General features: G+C 42.2%; 1 protein-coding gene across 3 annotated transcripts; it reads right to left on the bottom strand.

The window, feature by feature from the left end:
- Nucleotides 1-436: 436 nt before the first annotated feature.
- LOC115195976 (cell adhesion molecule 1) lies at nt 437-24,918 on the bottom strand. 3 transcript variants are annotated; one of them, XM_029756379.1, is made up of 7 exons: nt 24,743-24,918; nt 24,218-24,370; nt 12,084-12,140; nt 11,888-11,944; nt 11,692-11,745; nt 1,434-1,484; nt 437-769 (listed from the first exon to the last, which is right to left on the bottom strand). In XM_029756379.1, exons 2-7 carry the CDS (start codon nt 24,351-24,353, stop codon nt 591-593), a joined length of 534 nt encoding a protein of 177 aa, XP_029612239.1. In that variant the 5' UTR covers nt 24,354-24,370; nt 24,743-24,918; the 3' UTR covers nt 437-590. The 3 variants fall into 3 exon arrangements, with proteins under 3 accessions (XP_029612239.1, XP_029612240.1, XP_029612241.1); XM_029756380.1 differs by lacking the exon at nt 11,692-11,745; XM_029756381.1 differs by lacking the exon at nt 11,888-11,944 and having other exon boundaries at nt 24,743-24,917.
- Nucleotides 24,919-25,387: the final 469 nt, after the last annotated feature.

The raw sequence follows: 25,387 nt of genomic DNA, 5'->3' as shown, positions 1-25,387 counted from the left end.
CTGAAAATAGCTGTGCAGCAACTCTCCCCATCCAACCTGACAGAGCTTGAGAGGATTTGTAGAGAAGAATGGGATAAACTCCCCAAATACAGGTGTGCCTAGCTTGTAGCGTCATACCCAAGACTCAAGGTTGTAATCACTGGCAAAGGTGCTTCAACAAAGTACTGAGTAAAGGATCTGAATACTTATGTAAATGTGATATTTCAGATTTTTTTTTATACATTTGCAAAAATTGATAAAAACCTGTTTTTGCTTTGTCATTATGAGATTTTATGTAGACTGATGAGGAAAATAAAGCTGTAGAATAAGGCTGTAATGTGGCTGAAATAGCCAATCCACTAATTTGAAGGGGTGGGTGTCCACATACTTTTGCATATATAGTGTATATACTATATGGGCAATACAAAAATAAGTGATCAAATTATTTTGTCTCTTCGTAGCAATATCTGCAGAGCTGAGATGGTTGTAGGCCCCATATAAATGTTGTCTTGAAATTAGATGACCATCATAGGCATTTCCAATTCCATAGAAAATATTGGCCCTGGTTAAGAAATGGAAAAAGTCCTGTTTCAAATGAAGTATTCTTCTTTCTATTCTTCCTTGTCCAAAATCTCTAGTTGAACCTGCTCGCTTTGAGAGTCACTGCCATACTTGTCGACAGAATCACCACACTCGGCCTCGTTGGTGTGGTAAGTGCCCTTATGCTTGACAATGTAGCGCAGTACCAGCAACGCCAGGAGCAGCGCCAGGAGCAGCACAAAAATTCCTCCTGGGAAGGGAGAGAGACGAGTAGAAATTAGACTGACTGAGAGAGGAGAATGGTCTCTGAAAATATAGAATACTCTTTTAAAGTGTAATATGTTTTTTCATAAGACACGTTATCATAGTAGTAATCGTGAACTAGAACATCAAAGCAACATTCTATTTTTATATTTTAGTTAATTGATTTTAGGTAGGTGGGTCGGCAGGTAGCCTAGCGTTTAAGATGGTTGGGCCAGTAACCGAAAGGTCGCTGGTTCGAATCCCTGAGCTGACTAGGTGAAAAATCTGTCGATGTGCCCTTGAGCGAGGCACTTCCTGTAAGTTTCTCTGGATAAGAGCACCTGCTAATTGACTTCAATTGTAAGTAAAGTTCATGACATTTCTTTGATAGAGTAACAATAGATGGCAGAACGTTGTTTCCTCAGCATGGCGAGGGAAACTATAACAATTAGGTAGGTGAAACCAGAAACAATGAGCGGAGGACTTTCCATTTACGTAATACTCATGGCATTGGTTCCATTCTCAGACTATAGAGAGAACAATAATGCTTCCACATCTGGATAACCATCTCTAAAGCTTAGGGGTTAGGCCGGGTTAATGAAAAGCGCCTCGTGACAACTGCTCATATAAAAACGACTTTATAAATACATTGTGATTGATATATTTCTCACCTCCGAAAATAATGGCTTCAAAGGATCCGTCATCTACGTTGGCGGCTCCCACTGCAATGACACCAGAACAGACAACACGATAATGACATTAGAGTGACAGGGCCTCGTAGTCAACACACAGACATGTACAGTACCTACTGATTTATCATTACATTTCCCTTCAGATTTCACCATACCTTCATTACACTAGCTTGTTTGATGCTTGCTTGCATTGCTTATCTCTGTTGTTTGACTCTGGTTTAGACTACAGTACTGACAGAGTTGTGTTTACAGTATATGATATGGGTTTGAGTGCAGCTATATTGTGTTTTTTATTTTTTTTACTAGTTTTTATAGTTATTTATTACAAAAAACACAAGGAAGGGGTAACATTAAAGTATTAGAACATGAAGGACAAACAATACAGCATCAAGACACTATCAAACATGTATCAGTCTTTCCGCAACAGAGCATGATAGTGATATAAAATATATGTCAGTTTCCTTTTTCATGATCACAATCTTGTGAAACCCGAACCCTCCAAGATCCCCCCACAGTTCCCAAATAGCTGTCCCTCAACCATTCAAGACCCCCCCCGGAAGATTTAAAAAAAAAAATACAATTAATTCCATTCCCCACCCCCAAGAACCCCCCAATGCAGCTATACTGTTGACTTTAAGTAGCCTATCTCCTGATTCTCCTGTGTCTGAAGCATGGAGGCAGTTTGATGTACAAGTACACCCCCTGGACAGGACGCTAGTCTAGCGCAGGGCCTGTTGACTGAATGTTATTCTCTCACTAAAACAGTGACAGGTAGAAGGTGCCTTTCTACCTGTCAAAAGAGGAAGGGAGACTAAATAAAGAGTGATGAAGGAGATGCTAAGTATAAGTTATTGCAATGGAACAGCTGTCCAATCCACCTTGACTTTAATCTAGCCGGTGGGGACACACACTCCAATCAGCTCAATGTGTGTCAGCTCAACCTATCTTACAGTGCATCACACAAGCACACGCACACACACACGCACACACACACACACACACACACACACACACACACACACACACACACACACACACACACACACACACACACACACACACACACACACACACACACACACACACACACACACACTTCCCAGAACAACTTGCAGGTGTGTAGGGAAAAATGTCACACATTTCAAAAGTGCCAAGTAAAAAAAAAAAGAAGTGTGCTGGGACGCTTCAGTGTGTGGTTCTTCAGTATCTCATTAACGCTTAATTACCTGCTTCATCAGAGGAGTAAGTCTATCATTAACGATTCATTAATCAATTTCGTAAAATGTGCAACCCCTTCCGAGGCTGCGTCCCAAATGGCACCCTATTCCCTTCATAGTGTACTACTTTTGACCATGGCCCCTGGTGCTCTGGTCAAAAAGTAGCACACTATATAGCGAATGTTGCGCACACCAAGTCAGGGGCGCAAGTGTAGTGGATGACATGACTGAGGTTGAGCTGAGAGTGGGAGGTTGCTGCCTTCAGAAGTCTAGCTACCCGGGGTGTAAGAGGGTAGGAGGTGTTAGTAGTGTGTGTGTCAGTACTGAGAGAATACATGTTTGAGCAGGGGGAGGAGAGTTCACAGGCCTTATTAACTCTCACTGTCTGAGGTCAGAGACAGGATGGTAATTGAGACTGAGGCATGTATGCTTCAGGGAAAGGCTGCTCTCTCTGTCTGCTCCCCCCCACACACACACACACACACACGCACACACACACGCACGCACGCACACACACACACAGTGAGAGACTTCAGGGAGAGATTGCTCGTGCTCGCTCTCTGTCTGCTCACACCCAGCCTTGTCATGTCCATATCCCCCTGCGTGTTCTTACAACATCTGTAGCCTAATTTGTATATCTCTCCCTTTTTATATTTATACATACACTACATGACCAAAAGTATGTGGACGCCTGCTTGTCAAACATCTCATTCCAAAATCATGGGCATTAATATGGAGTTGGTCCATATGAGTGAAAAGATCTTAGCCTTTTTTATAGGTAAATATTACTGTCTTCAGAAATCACGCATAGATACAGACAGAAGGGGGAAAGAGAGAAATGCCAACATGTTGTCTACTTCAAAGTGTACAGTACAAATACACTAAACATACAAAAAAGTATGTGGACACACTTCAAATTAATGGATTTGGCTGTTTCAGCCACACCCGTTGCTGACAGGTGTATAAAAGAGAGCACACAGCCATGCAATCTCTATAGACAAACATTGGCAGTAGAATGGCCCATACTGAAGAGCTCAGTGACTTGTGGCACCGTCATAGGATGCCACCTTTCCAACAAGTCAGTTCGTAAAATTTCTGCCCTGCTTGAACTGCCCCGGTCAACAGTAAGTGCTGTTATTGTGAAGTGGAAACGTGTTGGAGCAACAACGGCTCAGCTGAGAAGTGGTAGGCCACACAAGCTCACAGAACGGGACCTCCGAGTCTGTCCTCGGTTGCAACACTCACTACTGAGTTCAAACTGCCTCTGGAAGCAACATAAGTACAAGAACTGTTCGTCTGGAGCTTCATGAAATGGGTTTCCATGGCCGAGCAGCCACACACAAACCTAAGATCACCATGCGCAATGCCAAGCGTTGGCTGTAGTGGTGTAAAGCTCGCCGCCATTGAACTCTGGAGCAGTGGAAACGTGTTCTCTGGAGTTATGAATCACGCTTCACCATCTGGCAGTCCGACGGACAAATCTGGGGTTGGCAGATGCCAGGAGAACGCTACCTGCCCCAATTTCCTAGTACAAACTGTAAAGTTTGGTGGGGGAGGAATAATTGTTTTTCATGGTTCGGGCTAGGCCCCTTTGTTCCAGTGAAGGGAAATCTTAACGCTACAGCATACAATGACCTTCTAGAGATGATTCTGTGCTTCCAACTTTGTGGCAATAGTTTGGGGAAGGCCCTTTCCTGTTTCTGTATGACAATGCTCCAGTGCAAAAGCGAGGTCCATAAAGAAATGGTTTGTCGAGCTCGGTATGGAAGAACTTGACTGGCCTGCAAAGAGCCCTGACCTCATCTCCATCGAACACCTTTGGGATGAATTGGACACCGACTGAAAGCCAGGCCTAATCACCCCATATCAGTGCCCGACCCCACTAATGCTCTTGTAGCTGAATGGAAGCAAGTCCCTGCAGCAATGTTCCAACATCTAGTGGAAAGCCTTCCCAGAAGAGTGGAGGCCGTTATAGCAGCAAAGGGGGTACCAACTCCATATTAATGCCCATGATTTTGGATATTTGACGAGCAGGTGTCCACATACTTTTGGTCAGGTAGTGTATCTTTGCCAAAGGCTGTATTACCGAAGTATTAGCTCCTGGGTGCCAATATTTTTGTTCATACCATTTGTTTTAAATTCCTTTCTTTCTTTTTTTTGTGGGTATTAAAATTAGAATTAGGATGATGCCACCCAATCTCTTTAATAATTCCGCTTCCTGAATCCAAGTGTTTGACATGCGGAGGGGACCAGTAACTTTATGATCAAACTTTATCAATGTCTCATCCAAATATCATAACATTTCATGCAAAACATGATTTTGACCATTCATGACCTTTAAAAACACAAGCAGAAGTGACAATTTCATTCAGCGCTAATGGGAAGTTTTAAGACAATCTTAATGGTAATGCAGTTGATAATGGAATGGGTTTGAGAGCGGAAGTGCAGCCAATCTAGCCATGACACACAGTGCTCATGGAAGAGAGATGTGCATTTTGTGCCGGTTAATCTCATATTTAGAAACATAATATGATTAATCGTTTCATTTGATGAAAAACCAAACATAGCCTACCCTCCCCTTAATCAAGACTGGTTTAGCAACATCGCATAGGTGCCTATTTTTATCCTGGCCATTAGCCAACTAGCCTATGAATAAAGAGGTTTTTAATGGTCTACTGAGAGTGCTATGACATATTTTGGATGTTTTTGCCATCATGCTTTTTCATTATTCACAATTCACATACCTGCATACTTTATTTCACTTGTTCAGTAGGCTATCCATTCCCATTTTCCAAGAGCGGCCCTTGTCCATTACCAAAGACACGCACTCTCCTCCAAACTATTCCATCCGCCAACATTCTTACAAAAAAAGGTTCCCCCCATGGGAGAACCCTTTGAAGATCCCTTTTTGGTTCCAGGTAGGGCTCTTTTGGGTTTCATGTAGAACCCTCTGTGGAAAGGGTTCTACCTGGAACCAAAAAGGGTTCTCCTATGGGGACAGCCGAAGAACCCTTTGGGATCCTTTTTTCTAACAGTGTATAATGAGAATCTGCCTTGCACATAGGCAACTAACAGGAGAGGTGAGAGGTGACAGGAGAGGTGTGAATAGAGATGTGAATGTTATGCGTAAAGACATTAAGGCCTACGTGTGTACACAGTGCCATAGAACGAGAGAAGCGATTTAAGACATCATGCTTCAGACCCGTTCCTATTTAAAACAAGTTGTTGTTTAATTTATATTAGAATTCAATTAGAATTAGAAACTGTCTTTTTAGGCCTTATCAATAGCCTAGTGAATTTAATCTTGCTTATTGACTATATTTGGCAGACTGCAATTTACAGTAGGCCTAGCCCATATAACAGTGCAAATGCTATAGCCTATGTTTAACCATGTATTTCCATACTGAAGCAATGCAACTAGAACAATGTGGACTGCAAACACGTTCAACATATTTAACGAACTAGGCTATAACGGATTAGCATTCGAATTGGAGTTGATGACAAGACTGTAAACTTGAAGCAACCACATATTTTGCCATGGAGCACATTCTGATTGGCTATTCAGGGACCAGGTCTTGACACACCCGCAACTTGTTTATTCATATAAACCCAGGCCTTTCCCGCCACCGCCAGTAATTGCGCCCATAATTGTGGTTGTGAAAATAGCAAATATATTTCTACTCCTCCTTACATGTGTTATTACCTAACACAAAAAAGTGCAATAGCATCAACTGTAATAAAGTGTTAATTTAAGTCTGAATTTGCAACACCCATGGTGTTAGGGACCAACACTCTAGGGGTTTTAGTTTGTGAACACTATTTCGGTGTGTCACATATAATTTCTAAGAAAGTGTTAGATTGAACACCGTGGGTGTTAAAATTCTGATCTCAAATTTGCTATGTACTAGAGGACGACCGATTAATCGGAATGGCCGATTAATTCGGGCCGATTTCAAGTTTTCATAACAATCGGTAATCGGAATTTTTGGACACCGATTGTGGACAATTTTTTTTTACACCTTTATTTACCTAGGCAATTCAGTTAAGAACACATTCTTATTTTCAATGACGGCCTAGGACAGATTTTTACCTTGTCAGCTCGGGGATTCATTTTGCCATCTTCCAGTTACTAGTCCAACGCTCTAACCACCTGCCTTACATTGCACTCCACGGGGAGCCTGCGTGGCAGGCTGACTACCTTTTACGCGAGGGCAGCAAGAAGCCAAGGTAAGTTGCTAGCTAGCATTAAACTTATCTTATAAAAAACAATCAATCTTAACATAATCCCTAGTTAACTACACATGGTTGATGATATTACTAGTTTATCTAGCGTGTCCTGTGTTGCATATAATCGATGCGGTGCCTGTTCATTTCTCATCGAAACACAGCCTACTTCGCCAAACGGGTGATGATTTAACAAGCGCATTCGCGAAAAAAGCACTGTCATTGCACCAACATCAATGCCTTTCTATAAAATCAATACACAAGTATATATTTTTAAACCTGCATATTTAGTTAATATTGCCTGCTAACATGAATTTCTTATAACTAGGGAAATTGTGTCACTTTTCTTGCGTTCCGTGCAAGCAGTCAGGGTATATGCAGCAGTTTGGGCCGCCTGGCACGTTGCAAACTGTGTGAAGTCCATTTATTCCTAACAAAGACCGTAATTAATTTGCCAGAATTTTACATAATTATGACATAACATTGAAGGTTGTACAATGTAACAGCAATATTTAGACTTAGGGGTTCCATCCGTTAGATAAAATACGGAACAGTTCCGTATTTCACTGAAAGAATAAACGTTTTGTTTTCGAAATGATAGTTTCCGGATTCGACCATATTAATGACCAAAGGCTCGTATTTCTGTGTGTTATTATGTTATAATTAAGTCTATGATTTGATATTTGATACAGTCTGACTGAGCGATGGTAGGCAGCAGCAGGCTCGTAAGCATTCATTCAAACATCACTTTTGTGCATTTGCCAGCAGCTCTTCGCTGTGCTTCAAGCATTGAGCTGTTTATGACTTCAAGCCTATCAACTCCCGAGATTAGGCTGGTGTAACCGATGTGAAATGGCTAGCTAGTTAGCGGGGTGCGCGCTAATAGCGTTTCAAACATCACTCGCTCTGAGACTTGGAGTAGTTGTTCCCCTTGCACTGCAAGGGCCGCGGCGTTTGTGGAGCGATGGGTAACGATGCTTCGAAGGTGGCTGTTGTCAATGTGTTCCTGGTTCGAGGTAGGGGCGAGGAGAGGGACGGAAGCTATACTGTTACACTGGCAATACTAAAGTGCCTATAAGAACATCCAATAGTCAAAGGTATATGAAATACAAATGGTATAGAGAGAAATAGTCCTATAATTCCTATAATAACTACAACCTAAAACTTCTTACCTTGGAATATTGAAGACTCATGTTAAAAGGAACCACCAGCTTTCATATGTTCTCATGTTCTGAGCAAGGAACTTAAACGTTAGCTTTCTTACATGGCACATATTGCACTTTTACTTTCTTCTCCAACACTTTGTTTTTGCATTATTTAAACCAAATTGAACGTTTCATTATTTATTTGAGGCTAAATTGATTTTATTGATGTATTATATTAAGTTAAAATAAGTGTTTGTTCAGTATTGTTGAAATTGTCATTATTACAAATAAATAAAAAAATGTGTCTGATTAATCGGTATCGGCTTTGCCTTGGTCCTCCAATAATCGGTATCGGCGTTGAAAAATCATAATCGGTCGACCTCTACTATGTACATATGTAACAGTGTAGGTTCCGTCCCTCTCTTCGCCCCAACCTGGGCTCGAACCAGGGACCCTTGCACACAACTGACACCCCACGAAGCATCGTTACCCATCGCGCCACAAAAGCCGCGGCCCTTGCAACGCAAGGGGAAACCCTACTTCAAGTCTCAGAGCGAGTGACGTCACTGATTGAAATGCTATTAGCGCGCACCACCGCTAACTAACTAGCCATTTCACATCGGTTACACATACAACTGTTTATTATAGTGAAGAAGGTAAACTACAACCAAAAAGTAAGAAAAACTGAAAAGTAGGGTAAGAATAAAAAGAGGCATGTAGAAAATAGGGACATGTCAAAACAGGACAAAACAAGAGACTGACACACTGGACAGGACAGGACCGGACAAGACCAAGCAAGACTAGTGGATAAGCTGCTGGTTAGCATAGGGTTTTAACACTTTCTTAGAAATGATGTGATCCACCGAAATAGTGTTCACAAACTAACACCCATAGAGTTTTGGTCCCTGGTAGGAGGTGCCATTTTGATGTTGTCTGGAGTGGCCTGGGGCAATACGGAATGGTCCAACAAACAGATTACCGACCATTTCGAATCCCACCGCACCTTCTCCGCTATGCAATCTGGTTTCAGAGCTGGTCATGGGTGCACCTCAGCCACGCTCAAGGTCCTAAACGATATCTTAACCGCCATCGATAAGAAACAATACTGTGCAGCCGTATTCATTGACCTGGCCAAGGCTTTCGACTCTGTCAATCACCACATCCTCATCGGCAGACTCAATAGCCTTGGTTTCTCAAATGATTGCCTCGCCTGGTTCCCCAACTACTTCTCTGATAGAGTTCAATGTGTCAAATCGGAGGGCCTGTTGTCCGGGTCTCTGGCAGTCTCTATGGGGGTGCCACAGGGTTCAATTCTTGGGCCGACTCTTTTCTCTGTATACATCAATGATGTTGCTCTTGCTGCTGGTGATTCTCTGATCCACCTCAACGCAGACGACACCATTCTGTATAGTTCTGGCCCTTCTTTGGACACTGTGTTAACTACCCTCCAGACGAGCTTCAATGCCATACAACTCTCCTTCCGTGGCCTCCAACTGCTCTTAAATACAAGTAAAACTAAATGCATGCTCTTCAACCGATCACTGCCTGCACCTGCCCGCCCGTCCAGTATCACCACTCTGGACGGTTCTGACTTAGAATATGTGGATAACTACAAATACCTAGGTGTCTGGTTAGACTGTAAGCTCTCCTTCCAGACTCACATCAAACATCTCCAATCCAAAGTTAAATCTAGAATTGGCTTCCTATTTCGCAACAAAGCATCTTTCACTCATGCTGCCAAACATACCCTCGTAAAACTGACCATCCTACCGATCCTCAACTTCGGCGACGTCATTTACAAAATAGCCTCCAATACCCTACTCAATAAATTGGATGCAGTCTATCACAGTGCCATCCGTTTTGTCACCAAAGCCCTATATACTACCCACCACTGCGACCTGTACGCTCTCGCTGGCTGGCCCTCGCTTCATACTCGTCGCCAAACCCACTGACTCCAGTCATCTACAAGACCCTGCCAGGTAAAGTTCCCCCTTATCTCAGCTCACTGGTCACCATAGCAGCACCCACCTGTAGCACGCGCTTCAGCAGGTATATCTCTCTGGTCACCCCCAAAGCCAATTCCTCCTTCGGCCGCCTCTCCTTCCAGTTCTCTGCTGCCAATGACTGGAACGAACTACAAAAATCTCTGAAACTGGAAACACTTATCTCCCTCACTAGCTTTAAGCACCAGCTGTCAGAGCAGCTCACAGATTACTGCACCTGTACATAGCCCATCTATAATTTAGCCCAAACAACTACCTCTTCCCCTACTGTATTTATTTATTTTTGCTCCTTTGCACCCCATTATTTCTATCTCTACTTTGCACTTTCTTCCACTACAAATCTACCATTCCAGTGTTTTACTTGCTATATTGTATTTACTTCACCACCATGGCCTTTTTTGCCTTTACCTCCATTATCTCACCTCATTTGCTCACTTTGTATATAGACTTATTTTTCTACTATATTATTGACTGTATGTTTGTTTTACTCCATGTGTAACTCTGTGTTGTTGTATGTGTCAAACTGCTTTGCTTTATCTTGGCCAGGTTGCAAATGTAAATGAGAACTTGTTCTCAACTTGCCTACCTGGTTAAATAAAGGTGAAATAAAATAAATAAATAAACAAAACATGTAGGATAGCAACGGTTCCCAGATTGTGTTACAGTCCTTCAGTTTGTTATTTTGTTTGAAGGTGGATCTATCTAGGGAGGCCAGGTCAGACAATAAATTAAGCCAGTGTATGTGTCACAGTGTTGCTAGGAGTAGTGGTAGGAGTCAGGCGCAGAGAGCAGAGGTACGGAACTTCGTGTTTATTGGAACAAAAAACAACACGATCAACGCCAACACAAACGGCGTGGGAAAATTGCCAAGTGCCCAAAACAGGTGCACAGCATGTATACAATATTAAGTAAATAATCGCCAGCACATCCAACGACAAAAGTACAACCTGACGCTAAAATAATCCCGCACAACACTGGGCGGGCTAACCAGGCTTAAATAACCAAAATCAAAAGACCAAATGAGGAACAGGTGCAAACAATAAGACATACCAAACGAAAAGGAAAAAGGGATCAGCGGCGGCTAGTAGGTCGGCGACGACGACCGCCGAGCACCGCCCGAGCAGGCAGGGGAGCCACCTTCGGTGGGATTCGTGACAGTATGGTTGAAACATTGGATCTGCTTTTCCAGTTTAGCAATAGCACTTTTTGGGCGATTGTTAATGAAGTCAATAGGAAGTGTTGTTTGTCCTTGGACATAGAGGACACACAGGGGATGTCATCATCAAAGTAATTTAGTATGCAGAGCAATGGGGATGCAGGAATGGTAATATGGAGGATGACTGAGGGAATGCTCAGAACTTTTTTCCCCCAGTAATTCTGAATGATGGGACAAAACCAGTATGCATGGAGGTGAGTGTCAGGAAAGTATTTTTTGGCAGACTGGACACAGAGGTGAATCAACAAGCCCCATCAGGGACAGAGTTCTAAAGAAATTGGGCAATATAAATGAAAAGTGCAATGTTGGCAATATATTTGTCCGCCGCTTTAGGTATCTTCACACTTTGGTGTAGACAACGTGTTGGCATTTCTCTCTCTCCCCCTTCTGTCTGTATCAATGTGTGATTTCTGAAGACAGTAATGTACTTACCTAAAAAAGCGACTGAGGTTGTTTCAGTCATATCTGCAGATGGTGTAGTCAGAACTGTTGCGAAAGCAAGCACATAGTAAAAAGATACATTAGCTACAAACACAAAATACCGTACGCTGAAAGAGACATAAGAAAGCCCCATTGCACTTTGTACAAGTGCAATGGGGCTTTCTTTTGAAGACAGTAATATACTTACCTAGAAAAGTGTCTGAGGTTGTTTCAGTCATATCTGCAGAAGTTGTTGTCAGAACTCCTGCGAAAGCAAACACATAGTAAAAAGATACATTAGCTACAAACACAAAATACCGTACGCTGAAAGAGACATAAGAAAGCCCCATTGCACTTTGTACAAGTGCAATGGGGCTTTCTTTTGAAGACAGTAATATACTTACCTAGAAAAGTGTCTGAGGTTGTTTCAGTCATATCTGCAGAAGTTGTTGTCAGAACTCCTGCGAAAGCAAGCACATAGTAAAAAGATACATTAGCTACAAACACAAAATACCGTACTGTTGAAGAGACAAAAGAAAGCCCCATTGCATGTTGCATAACTCACCTGAACAAGCCTAAATCCGGTGAAAATGTTCTGTGGACCAATGAAAAAAAAAACATGGGGGAGGTTTGATAATGCTTTGGGGTTGCTTTGGTACTGGGGGCCTTGAATATGTGCAAGACAAGTTGTTGGCAGTAGTAGCCTATAATCAGTTGGAATACCAGGTTACATCATGCTTCCCTTTTTTGCCTTCAAGTTTACTATTTTTGAAAAACTGCATCTATGGCATTATTTAGGATGCTTAAGCCAGAAGCTTATGTTATACTGAATGAAATGAATTATTTGAACAACTGTACAGAAAGTGTGGTTTCACATAAAACTATTTTCTAAATAGTGTTCCTTCAACGGGATTTCACCCAATACCCTCAAGTTCCTGAACATCCCATAGTTCCCTACTCTACCTGCTGAGATACCAGTCAAGTGAAACTACATGTACAAAATCCTAACTATATTTGTAAGTATGGTGTCCAGTAGAGGTCAGTGTTTGAAAGCAGCTTGGAATCGAATAAAGCACTAAAACCACAACGAAATAAGTGCGATCTCGCATTTTTGCAACACACGGTTTGAAAAAGCATGCGATGAAATGAAGCTTCGGACGTAATTGATGACGTACTTCTGATAAAGTGCTACACGTATCGGCACTCTTCTTCGAAGTTAGCTGTTTAGAGATTTCAACGCATGCCTCGGAGCCCCGGTATTAAACGTAACATCACTACTAATCACTTCCCAAACCAGCTTATTGTGATTTGCAGGTCGGATGTGGCCCATGGTCCGATATTTTCAGACCACAACGTTGAGGACAACTAGGCCATAACTAAAGGCCTTACGACATGTATAATATAAAGTCATAAAGGGTTTACTTCGAATTTAAACACATTCACTTACTGTAGGCAGTCACTTGGTGAAGGTTTCAGAACTTAAAGTTATTGAATGCAACAACCAATCTCTGTCACTAACAAACACAGTCATGGGGGGTATCTCTCACATTCAATTGAAAGGCATCCTGGGAAAAACTCACATAAGGCTTACAACCTACAACGTAAAAACAACACCCCCGCCAAAATACCATAACTCTACGGGTTCTATTTTTGGCTGGCGGTAAGGAGGCGCATGTGTCAAGCCCACGTTAGTTTGCAATTTCGTCATGTAAAAACTGGCGCACTGGCATTTTCCGGCCCTAACGCCAGGGTCGGCAATCTCCCTGTCTAACATCAGATCTCTTGCGCTGGGGTCGGGAGGGGTGGCAATATTTGAGGTGTGTCCTTTAAGGTCTCGGACAGTCATTCTGATTCCCATGTAAAATAGCCTTTTGAGTGACTAAAAAATCAACCATAATATTTTGTGTGGATAGAAATGCTCAATATTTGAGAAAAAGTACTCTTTCTCTCATAGCTAACTACCTGGAAGTTTGAAAAGACAGGCTGAGTGGGCAGGGAGCTTATATTCATGAGCTTGCATTGACTGACATCTCTTTGAAATTCCTACGTCAAGAAATGTGGATGTAGTGAGCAGTGTTGTAGTAAAATCATCTCAAGCTAATATGGTGATACACAAAGCGACTCAAACATTGAAATTGCATCAACGATGTCAATTCGTTTTTTATACATCTGCAGTTTGTCTATTGTGATGCAGTTCACAGCAGCACTGATGGATGTGTTGACATGACAACTGCGGCAGAGTTTTGAACGACCCTTCCCCTCCTTTTGTTCAATGCTGGCTGGAGACGTAGCTAGCCAGTAAGTAGCTAACACCAGACCCCGATGAAAGGGGAGACATAAGTATATTTGCAATAGATGAATAGTGTAAACTTTTAATTATATTTGTTGACACCGTACAGTCAAATTTTGGCACCAGTTGAGTAGCTTTCTAGCTATATAAACCACGCCCCTCATCAAACACGCCTTCTCCAATGTTGGTTACAAGGTGGTACTTATTTAAAGAAGGGTTATTTGACTCATATCTGCAGAAGATAGATACATTAGTTACAAACGCAACACAGTACAATTCTTGCTCAGAGACTGAACAAGTGCCACTTCAAGTTACAGTACACTACGGCTTAGGGCTAAGAAGATTAATCAGGAGAACAAATAGGGAAGTGTCTCTCACTTCCCCTAAGTGTGGGACTCTGCTGGTTCCCCTTGCTGCTGAGTTACAGCATCCCAATGGCTCGCTATTCCCTATATAGTGCCCTACTTTTGACCAGGGCCCATAGAGCTCTGGTCTCAAGTAGTGCACTAAATAGGTAATAGGGGGCCATTTGGGACATAACCACAGTATGCTGTATGCATGCTTCTTCTACTGTTTCTGTATCCAAAACATCTGTTAGTTGGTGCCATGCCACGGTAGTTGGTGACATGGCACAAAATAGACTCCACAGCCCCACTGACTGACTTACACAAATATTTGTATGCGGACTAAATGTGCATGAGAACAGAAAAAATTCCCAAAAGGAGAGCTAATCGATTGCCTGAATGCTGCATGCACAGCTCTGAACTCTGCTGGTATATCCACGAGACCAGGGCAGGGGCATCATATCTCCTATCTCCTCTGCCCCACAGCTTAATGGCAGGCTACATGATGATAGTGCTTTAGAAACAAGCATTGTTGCTGCTCTGGGATTATTTAGAATTAACATACAACATACAACCTGGAACCTAATACGATATTTTGGTTTCAGCCCTCATGTTGCGATATTTATGTTTGGGGTAATAGTTTCCTGTTCATCGATAGTAACAAGATTGTCTCCTACTTCACTTTCCATGACCTTATTCAAAGTAAGATCAAAACAGTGGGAAGACTAAATACAGTGGGGAGTTGTACGTGGCAATTGTAGTTCAATTCTAGTACAGTACAAAGAGTTGTAGCGCTTGTTGTTCTCGATTCAAACCTTGGCCCAGTTCACATCAGATTGTTATAGTGAATATTTTCAAGACAATGCTGATGCAAATATGACATATAAGGGAGTATATTCTCTAGTATCACTGCAATGGAAAGGTAGAGTACGAGCTTTGCTTTGATATTAGCCGGGTTCTTTTCATGAGGGCGTCCCAGATTCCCAAGTTAACTCCAGGCAGTCGGTTGGTCTTTTGATAAAGGGATGATGGCTGACTGTAACATTCCCCCATATATCCCTCTGATGTTTCCCCTCTCTCTGACCTCCCCTCGGCTGCCCAGGGGTATAGAGTGGTTGATAGGCCAGGCAGAGGCCAAAATGACGGTAATTTACATTTATTTTGTTTTGAAGCAGCAGTCCTTGGAGAGGAGGGTGAGATGAGATGGCTTTGTAGTGAGATCATTTGGGGCGCTGGCCCAGCGCTCTGTAGTTAATGAGGTACAGACAGAGAGCCTCATATGAAGGAGAGCGGTGTAATGTACTGTAAGTATGGGCTTCCTGGTGCTGCAGGGGCCATTCACTTATTGTTATGGCTTTAAGAGGTTGGAGAAATATATTATTGCTCGGGGGGATATGGGCTAGAGGGCATCTGAGGGGGTTGTTCAGCTAAGAAAATGTTCAGCTGATTAAAATAAGGACATCTATGCATTCATGTGGGTGTCAGAGAAAGGGAAAGAGCGAGAAAGATTTGCTGAAACAATAATGGTTGCCATTTGGGAGTACGTCTCTATTAAGGTCAACGACACTATCTTAGACCCTTTCCCTAAACAATTTCCTACAGCATATTTAACAATTCTAAATCAAATGTTCTACTTATGCAAATGTTCTCCAGTCCCCTATATGAATGGCCACTTGGGCTTCGTCCGCACGCCAGATGTTCTGGAGGAGGATTAGTGTAGAACTGGTCTCAACACACAGCCCCATCCTTTCCTCCACAATGACATCATCCATGATGCAATGGTACAGTCAGAGCCCAGCGCAGTAAGTGGGCTAGGCTGTAGTATACTGTATGGCCTATGTATTTGTACTATATATGTATCACTAACCCTAACCCTAACCCTATATATGTATCGCTATAGTTACTTAATACTATCTGCCCTTCTGCTACGGTGACTGTCCCTATAGTGACTTCTCCAAGGGCAGCAACATCAGTAGTATCTGCCCTTCTGCCATGATGACTGTCCCTATAGTGTGCCCCAAGGGTGACTGTCCCAATAGTGACTGTTTCAAGGGTGACCGTCCATATAGTGACTAACCCAAAGGCAGCAACCTCAATAGTAACTGCCCTTCTGCTACGGTGACTGTCCCTATAGTGACTCCCCCAAGGTTGACTGTCCCTATAGTGACTGCCCCAAAGGCAGCAGCATCAGTAGTACCTGCCCTTGTCATGAGAGAAGGTTGTTCAAACGTTAAAGCATTTAAAGCATCACAATGGTTTTTTCCAGTGAATGGATGATGTACCATGAAATTTGGATCTGGCTATTGAATTTGGATCAACATAACACCTATAACTTTTGTGAAGGAGCTACCTATAGGTGTGTGGCTGTTCCTTTATCAAGGCTACGACACTTACAGCAATCCATGTCCTGATTAAGATGGCAGCAGCTCGTTCTAGCTCCTCCTTCTCCTCTAGCTTTATAAATGTATTTCTACTCTGATTTCCCAGCTGTCAAAGCAGCAGTTTGAGGCGAAGGCCGTGTCGCAGGAACTCTTCCAAGACCTGACTATGGTGCTGCTCTGAGCCAATGAGGTGACCTTGAGTTCCCTGCCTGGTCTACTGGGCCCAGGCCGTTTGACATGCCTGACAGATGCTTTATTTCCTCTCATTAACTTGTGAGAGGTGTGAAGAGAGAAAGAGAAGTGGGGAGAGAGAGAAACCCCGTTTATACCTGCTTCTATCTTGCGTCCGTTGTCCTGATATTGTCCACGTTCTGATTATGCCCACATTTTTAGACAGGTGTAGATGATTAAACGATGCATTGGGATCTGATGGCGATCAGATCTTCCTGACCACCTCCGGAGGTAGTCAGACACGCATTATGTCTGGATATCTTACCAGTGTAGACTGATCTGGATAGTGAAACCATTTCATTCATCATCATCCCGCCATCTAGAATCATTGACAGGTGACGCCATTGACTTATTGCATCAATATGTGTCTTAAAATGAATAAATATGGAAAGAATAACTGTCAAGGGCCAGGATATCTGGTCACAATGCAGACACAGTGTACATGGATAAGAGACACATCTTACTGCCATCTGTAGACTCAATGGCTACAATGTGGGCATAGTCAGAATGTGGATAAAATCAGGACAAAGGATGCATGTTAGAACCAGGTATAAACGAGGCTAGAGAGAGAGTGGAGAGAGAGAGGGGGGGGGATAGGGCGAGATAGGAAACAGGTCTAATTTGAGGCAGTGGACCCAGACTTGACTCCTCAGGTTTAAACCTCAGTGAGTCATTGAGCTGGAGCAAGACTACAGGCAGGAAAGACACTAACGAGACTGAATGATCATACTGAGATGTTTGAGTAGCCCTTTACATTTGTACATGTATACAATTGAAAACGGCAGATTTGGGCACTGATAAGCACCGAAATTGGAACACAGTGTCTGTACAATAACATTCTATACATGACGTCGGAGCTCAGAGCTTCACAGTGCTGTATGGGTTTTGACTGATGAGCCTATATTTTTCTATTGTGATGAAAATTTGCAGTGGAACACGCACCTGAATGCACTCATGATGCCCACCAAAATGGCGATTTCTCTGACTTGCCCTGTGAAAGCGTAACACTGCACGATCGTATTTTATAACTTGGCAATAGAACAAGCTTTCAAATGATTCCCACCTGACCCAGTTTGCGATTTATAATGGGCCTTTCTTGGATTGTGTAAACAACAAAAGTAATTGTGTGATGGTGGAGGATACAGGGCTGAGTTCCAAACAAAACAAACATGTGCTTGCTCTAGGCCACTTGGAGACACCATTTAGTCCTCTCACTCAAACCCTTGTCATTTTTTGTGTCTTATGTTGCACCTACTCCACATTTTCCAGGAATATTCTTATCATGTTACTGAATGTATCCATGTATTTTCAGATTTCATTATCAACAAATGCAGTGAAAAGTACAGTAAATGTAAAATGCACATAAAATCAACAGTGTCATGTTTGGATTCACTCTTGTCAGGTGAACTGTTGTGTCCTCATTTTTGGTCTAATAATTTCTAATAACGGCCTAGTACATCACCGGGGCCAAGCTTCCTGCATCCAGGACCTCTATACAAGGCGGTGTCAGAGGAAGGCCCTAAAAATTGTCATAGACTCCAGCCACCCTAGTCATAGACTCTTCTCTCTGCTACCCCGTGGCAAGGCGTACCAGAGTACCAAGTCTGGGTCCAAGAGGCTCCTAAATAGCTTCTACCCCCAAGCCATAAGACTCCTGAACAGCTAATCAAATGGCTCCCCCCCTTGATTTGATAATCTCCAAACTGTTCCCTATAAATTGCTACCATGCTTATGCATATACTTTCTTCTGTAAGAAACATTGAAAATTAGACCTATCCATATAGGCCAACTCCCACGAGTGTAAAGGGTTAATTAACACAGAATGCTAACATAAAATAGTGAGATTTTTGACAGGAAGGCAAGTTAGGATCCACATACCATGGTGGTAGTGGATGTGGAATTTACCATGTATTTTATATATTATTTTAAACCTGTTGTGCTTGTTTCTTTTTACTTCAGTTAGTTAGAACACAATTGGTAGCAAAAAGTTATATTTGTCTTCAGTCCATTAGCTTGATCAATGTAAACTATGTTTTAATAGCTGACGTTCAGTACTGCTCTCTTGGGAACAACATAACTTAGTTTTAGACACATTTGTAGCATCTAAGTCAACAGGAAACAGATGCATAAAGGATATAGCGGATAGTCACACACCTGCTATTCAACATCTGATTGTCTCACCTCAATGAACTCTCCCTCACAAAAAAGACAAAATTACTGCATTACAATTCTACTCTAACCAGTGAGTGCATTCTAGAATGATCTCTTTGCTTCTTCACTGTCTCCCAAGGCTGTTATGACAGTCCAAGGCATGCTGCGTCCCTTTGGTATTCAGGTAGCATTGCCTTCCTCTCAGACAGCATCATGTTGAGCCTGTCGTATTGGCTCGTCAACAACAACTACAGTACAGAGTCACTTCGATGCAGACATACACGGATCCCGTCACTGAAGAGGGGAGAGAGCTAAGGGTTTAATTCGGTCACTTTGGCTGGTGTGACATGCTGTTTTGGATGGCACTGTGATAGGTGTTGTTTATCAAACAAACCGAGGGGAATATGAGTGGAGAAGATTCTCAGAGGAATGTTTTCATGTAGATAGCCTATATGATGTATGTCAGTGAGAGAAAGTGACTCTCTCCTTGTTGTAAGATAATCTCTTCATAACACTGTGTTTAACAATGACGAAGCTTTGTCTGTTATTTGTTCAAATTCAGTTCAAATGTGGTCTAAAATTGTTCCAAAGATTTCACCAGAGAGAAACAGAAAGACACGTTTGTTTCTTTTCAAAACTGTCTCACAATATTTTTCCTACCCTTTATAAAACACTGAGAGCACTATTAACTCTGGTCCATCAGTACCCCCACCAATACATATTTTTGTTATGGCCCCTGGACAAGCACACCTGATTCTACTTGTCAACTAATCATCAAGCCCTTGACAAGTTGAGTCAGGGGCTACACCAAACATCTGTGCTGTTCGGGGCACTCAAGGACCAGAGTTGGGAAACACTGGTTTAATTGGGAGACTGTTACTCTCTTGGGAAATCATTGGAACAATTTTAGACCACATTTGAATTGGTAGGGCGGAAGATAGCCTAGCGGTTAAGAGGATTGGGCCAGTAACTTGAACAGATGAACAAATATATTTATCATATACAGTGGCAATAAAAAGTATGTGAACCCTTTGGAATTACCTGGATTTCTGCATAAATTGGTCATCAAATTTGATCTGATCTTCATCTAGGCCACAACAATAGACAAACACAGTCTGCTTAAACTAATAACACAAACAATTATACGTGTTTATGTCTTTATTGAACACACCGTTTAAACATTCACAGCTCAGGGTGGGAAAAGTATGTGAACCCTTGGATTTAATAACTGGTTGACCCTCCTTTGGCAGCAATAATCTCAACCAAATGTTTTCTGTAGTTGCGGATCAGACTTGCATAACGGTCTGGAGGAAGTTTGGACCATTCCTCTTTACAAAACTGTTTCAGTTCAGCAATATTCTTGGGATGTCTGGTGTGAACCGCTCTCTTGAGGTAATGCCATAGAGTCTCAATCGGGTTGAGGTCAGGATTCTGACTGGGCCACTTCAGAAGGTGTATTTTCTTCTTCTGAAGCCATTCTGTTGTTGATTTACTTCTGTGTTTCGGGTCGTTGTCCTGTTGCATCACCCAAATTCTGTTGAGCTTCAATTGGCAGACATTCTCCTGCAAAATGTCTTGATAAACTTGGGAATTCATTTTTCCCTCGATGATAGCAAGCTGTCCAAGCCCTGAGGCAGCAAAGCAGCCCCAAACCATGATGCTCCCTCCACCATAATTTACAGTTGGGATGAGGTTTTGATGTTAGTGTGCTGTGCCTTTTTTCTCCACACATGGTGTTGTGTGTTCCTTCCAAACAACTCAATTTTAGTTTCATCTATCCACAGAATATTTTTGCCAGTAGCGCAGTGGAATATCCAAGTGCACTTTGGCAAACTTCAGACATGCAGCAATGTTTTTTTTGGACAGCAGTGTCTTCTTCTGTGGGGTCCTCCCATGAACACCATTCTTGTTTAGTGTTTTACATATTGTAGACTCGTCAGAGATGTTAGCATGTCCCAGAGATTTCTGTAAGTCTTTAGCTGACACTCTAGGATTCTTCTTGACCTCATTGAGAATTGTGTCTGCTCTTGCAGTCATCTTTGCAGGACGGCTACTCCTAGGGAGAGTAGCAACAGTGCTGAACTTTCTTCATTTATAGACAATTTGTCTTACTGTGGACTGATGAACATCAAAGCTTTTAGGGATACTTTTGTAACCCTTTCCAGCTTTATGCAAGGCAACAATTCTTAATCTTAGGTCATCTGAGATCTCTTTTGTTCGAGGCATAGTTCACATCAGGCAATACTTCTTGTGAATAGGAAACTCACATTTTGTGAGTGTTTTTTATAGGGCAAGGCAGCTCTAACCAACATCTCCAATCTCGTCTCATTGATTGGACTCCAGGTTAGCAGACTCCTGACTCCAATTAGCTTTTGGAAAAGTCATTAGCCTAGGGGTTCACATACTTTTTCCAACCTACACTGTGAATGTTTAAATTGGGTATTCAATATAGACAAGGAAAATACATTAATTTGTGTGTTATTATTTTAAGCACACTGTCACGACTTCCGCCGAAGTCGGTTCCTCTCCTTGTTTGGGCGGCGGTCGGCATCGCCGATCTTCTAGCCATCATCGATCCACTTTTCATTTTCCATTTGTTTTGTCTTGTCTTCTCACACACCTGGTCTCAATTTCCCTCATTACATGTTGTGTATTTAACCCTCTGTTCCCCCATGTCTTTGTGCGGAATTGTTTATTGTAAGTGCATGTGCACGTTTTCTCTGGTGTGCGACGAGTTTTGTACCCATTTGTTTGTTGTTCTGGTTCCCGGTGGGTTGTATGATTAAAACTGCTCCGTTGATTACCCAGTTTTGCTGTCCTGCACCTGACTTCCCTGCCGCCAATTACGTACTCCCTTACACACACTGTGTTTGTCTATTGTTGTGACTTAGACGAAGATCAGATCAAATTTGATGACCAATTTATGCAGAAATCCAGGTAACTCTAAAGGGTTCACATACTATTTCTTCCCACTGTATATATATATCACGCAAGTTCTGCGCCAATACACATGTAGGATCTTAATTTGAGGCAGTTTGCTACAGCAGGAAAAGGATCCTGCATGAAATTATAATGGAGGAGCTAGAGACCCGCACACTGTCTGAAAAAAGGAATAATTCCAAAACTAAGCCTTGAATGCAAAATAAAGATTTCATGTAATTTAGTGGACGCTCTTAACCAGAGCGACTTAGAGGAACAATTATGGCTAAGTGCTTTGCTCAAGGGCACATTGTTAGATTGTTCACCTAGTCGGCTTTGGGATTCAGACCAGAAACCTTTCAATTACTGGCCCAACCCTCTTAACCGCTAGTCTACATGCCACACAGAAAGCTGTTTATTTGAACATCATGGTGCTTAAAAAAATCATAGTAGCAATAATTTATGATATTTCTCTGTTCGGTTTTGTATATAATGTAGATCATGCATTCTATTGTACTAGGTACTGATTATAGATGTTCTGATGTATTTTCTTGCTTGATCATGTGACATGTAATTATCCTTGAAATAAAAACAGGTGTGTGTGCCGACCATTTATACTGAGTATGGCCTGAGGCCGAAACATCTGTTTAGATATTTTGGGCACAATGATGTTCAAATTAGCATCTTTATTTTGCATTCAAGCCTCAGTTCTGGATCTCCATCTCCTCCAGTATTCTTATTTGGATTCCTACGAACCTGGAACCAACACGATTTAGTAGTAACCTTTAAAGAGCGCAGACGGCCTCCTATCATTTAAATATCATAATTAATGGACATTTTTGTCGGGGTTGATACATTTTTCGTAATGGAAAATCATGTATGACATTTCAGTGGAAATTACAAGCTTCAGAAGTCTTTTAAACCTTCTGTAAAAAACACAAAAATGTAGCCCTATCCATATTGGCCAATTCCGAAGAGAATTGGCCTATATACTTAATACTACAAGTTAAGTATAATAAACACTAAATGTTTTACATTTCCTGCACTGCAAGGAAGTACTCCTGCAAAAGGGTGGTCAAATTAAGATCCTACATCTGTATTTATCCACACAGTTTTCAGATGCTCATTTTATTTTCAGAGTATGTGAGGGTTCTCTTTTGTGTGTGTGTGTGAGTGTATGTGTGTGTGTGAGTGAGAGAGATAGAGTGTGAAATTGAGCTGCTACCAGTCAGGATGTCCTTATCACAAGAGCAGGACCTGTGGTGCTGGAGGTGTTCTTACCCAGAATCCTCTCTGGGTTTGCGGCTGGCTGATAAACAGACACTCCCTATAATCTGCAGGTCCATAGGGTGATACCCCCTTCTAACCCTCTCTGGAGACTGTCTCTCTCTCTCTCTCTCTCTCTCTCTCTCTCTCTCTCGTACCTTCTTCACTGTTTCAAAGCCATATTTTCTTCCCGAGGAAGACATTTCCTGTTTTCTAGAGCTCTCTTCTCCTTTTCCTGTTTCCATTATCTTACTCCTCTACCTCTCATACACTCAAACTATAATTCAATAACCTGTATGCAGTTGATTAATACAAAATAATTCCACGGGGTATTTGGTAGCATTCTTTATCATGTGATGAAATATTCCCAGTGAGATTGATCACAGTAGCCATATCATTCATATGCATGGTCTGTCTTCTCTTTTGGGGGTGTTCCTCTCCCCATATCACCAGAGGACCATCTCTAGGGCAACCTCCAACCTCCTCAGTCACCTGCTCTGGGCTCTGAACCTCTAACAATATTGGCGTAGATTCTGTGTGCATCCCAAATGGTACCTGATTCCCTTTGCAGTGCACTACTTTTGACCAGGACCCATAGGGCTCTGGTCAACAGTAGTGCACTATATAGGGAATAGTGTGCCATTTGGGATGCACACAGAACCGTGTGGCATTTCATTGATATACCTGTATTTCCTAAAGGGTTTGTATAGAACGGGCATAAAACAATACTTAGGAGGATAGTAGTAGGATTGCACGGAATCCTTTTATCTACATAAAGATTTGTTTTAGGTTTTTTCCAAGAGGATACAAGCCTTTGGATTAGCTTTGTCCTCACAGCTGGTCCAAGCCAAGTTTGTCCTCTCTTGTTTCGTCCAGCACTTCCCTAAATACCACTGGAGAGTACTACCTAGTAGGTCTATGGTTGTATCATGTGTAGAAGAATGTGGTACACTTACCAGCTCTGAAGGGTTGTGTGAAGTGTTCTGTGAAATTCTGTGTGACCAGACGGGTGACAACCTCAATGATTCCTTGTTCGAATGTTTCTGGCGATGTCATTGGTAACGCCGGACCTGCTGTGGTTGATGCCTTCATGATGATGTCAGTCAATACTGGATTTACAGAATGCAGAGAAATATATTATTTCTTAAATTAAACATAGCTGTCTCCCCTTTTACATGTACAATATTTCAGGTGGTTAAGTATTTTATAACAGTTAACAGAGTGGAGATTTTCTCATACAAAGTGGGCATTTCACTATTCAAAACCACACAAGTGACACCAATGACTACATGCATTATCAGGATTATTCCTCAATCTGAAAATCACTGATATGACAGAATTAATCCAGATGTTAAGGACATCGGCTTGAAGCTCTCTTCACTTTTTCTCTCTGTCCTTCTCACAGTGCAACTTGTCTACAAAGTCTATCATAGAACGACAATACAAACTCCTTAATAGAAATGCAGAAATGCAGAACTCACCAATTCCAAGTCAAGCAATAAGTTTTCCTTTAACTCCCTTTCCTTGAGGATTTTGTGCAACTGCTTTGCTGTTAAGTTGACAGTAGTGTTAAGTTGGAGACCCATGCGCAATGTGTTTTTTTTTCTCTCTCCCTTGAATGGGTGTGGGCCACATCTGTTGCTCTGTGAGCTGATCTGCTAATTCCCCTGGTAGACATGGTCTCTTACGTAGCCACGAGTTAAGCATGCAGGCCCCTCCCTTTTACAAATGGGCCACAGCTGCTGAGTGATTGTCTCACACAATAGAACTGGCTGGGATAGGGTTATGGATAGGGCTAGGCGATAGGGAGGAGTGGAGGCACACACAGGAAGCCTGGGATCTACTATAGTGTAGAGTGATAGTGTCACACGGATAGAGTCCTGGGATAGAGTGAGGGCTAGGGTTCTGGAGGGGAGGGAGAGAGACACACACAGGAAGACAGACCTATTGGGTGGACTGGCCGCAGGTAGCCTAGCAGTTAATAGAGTTGGGGCAGTAACCAAAAGTTGTCTGGTTTGAATCCCAGAGCCAACTAGGTGAAAAAATGGTCAACATTGTCCTTGAGCAAGGCACTAGTTGATCTGGATAAGAGCATCTACTCACCGACTTAAATGTAAAAAATGGAA

This window comes from Salmo trutta, chromosome 6, assembly GCF_901001165.1.
Source record: "Salmo trutta chromosome 6, fSalTru1.1, whole genome shotgun sequence".
In the NCBI taxonomy this organism is placed as follows: Eukaryota; Metazoa; Chordata; class Actinopteri; order Salmoniformes; family Salmonidae; genus Salmo; species Salmo trutta.
This window is presented reverse-complemented; position numbering and strand designations above follow the sequence as displayed.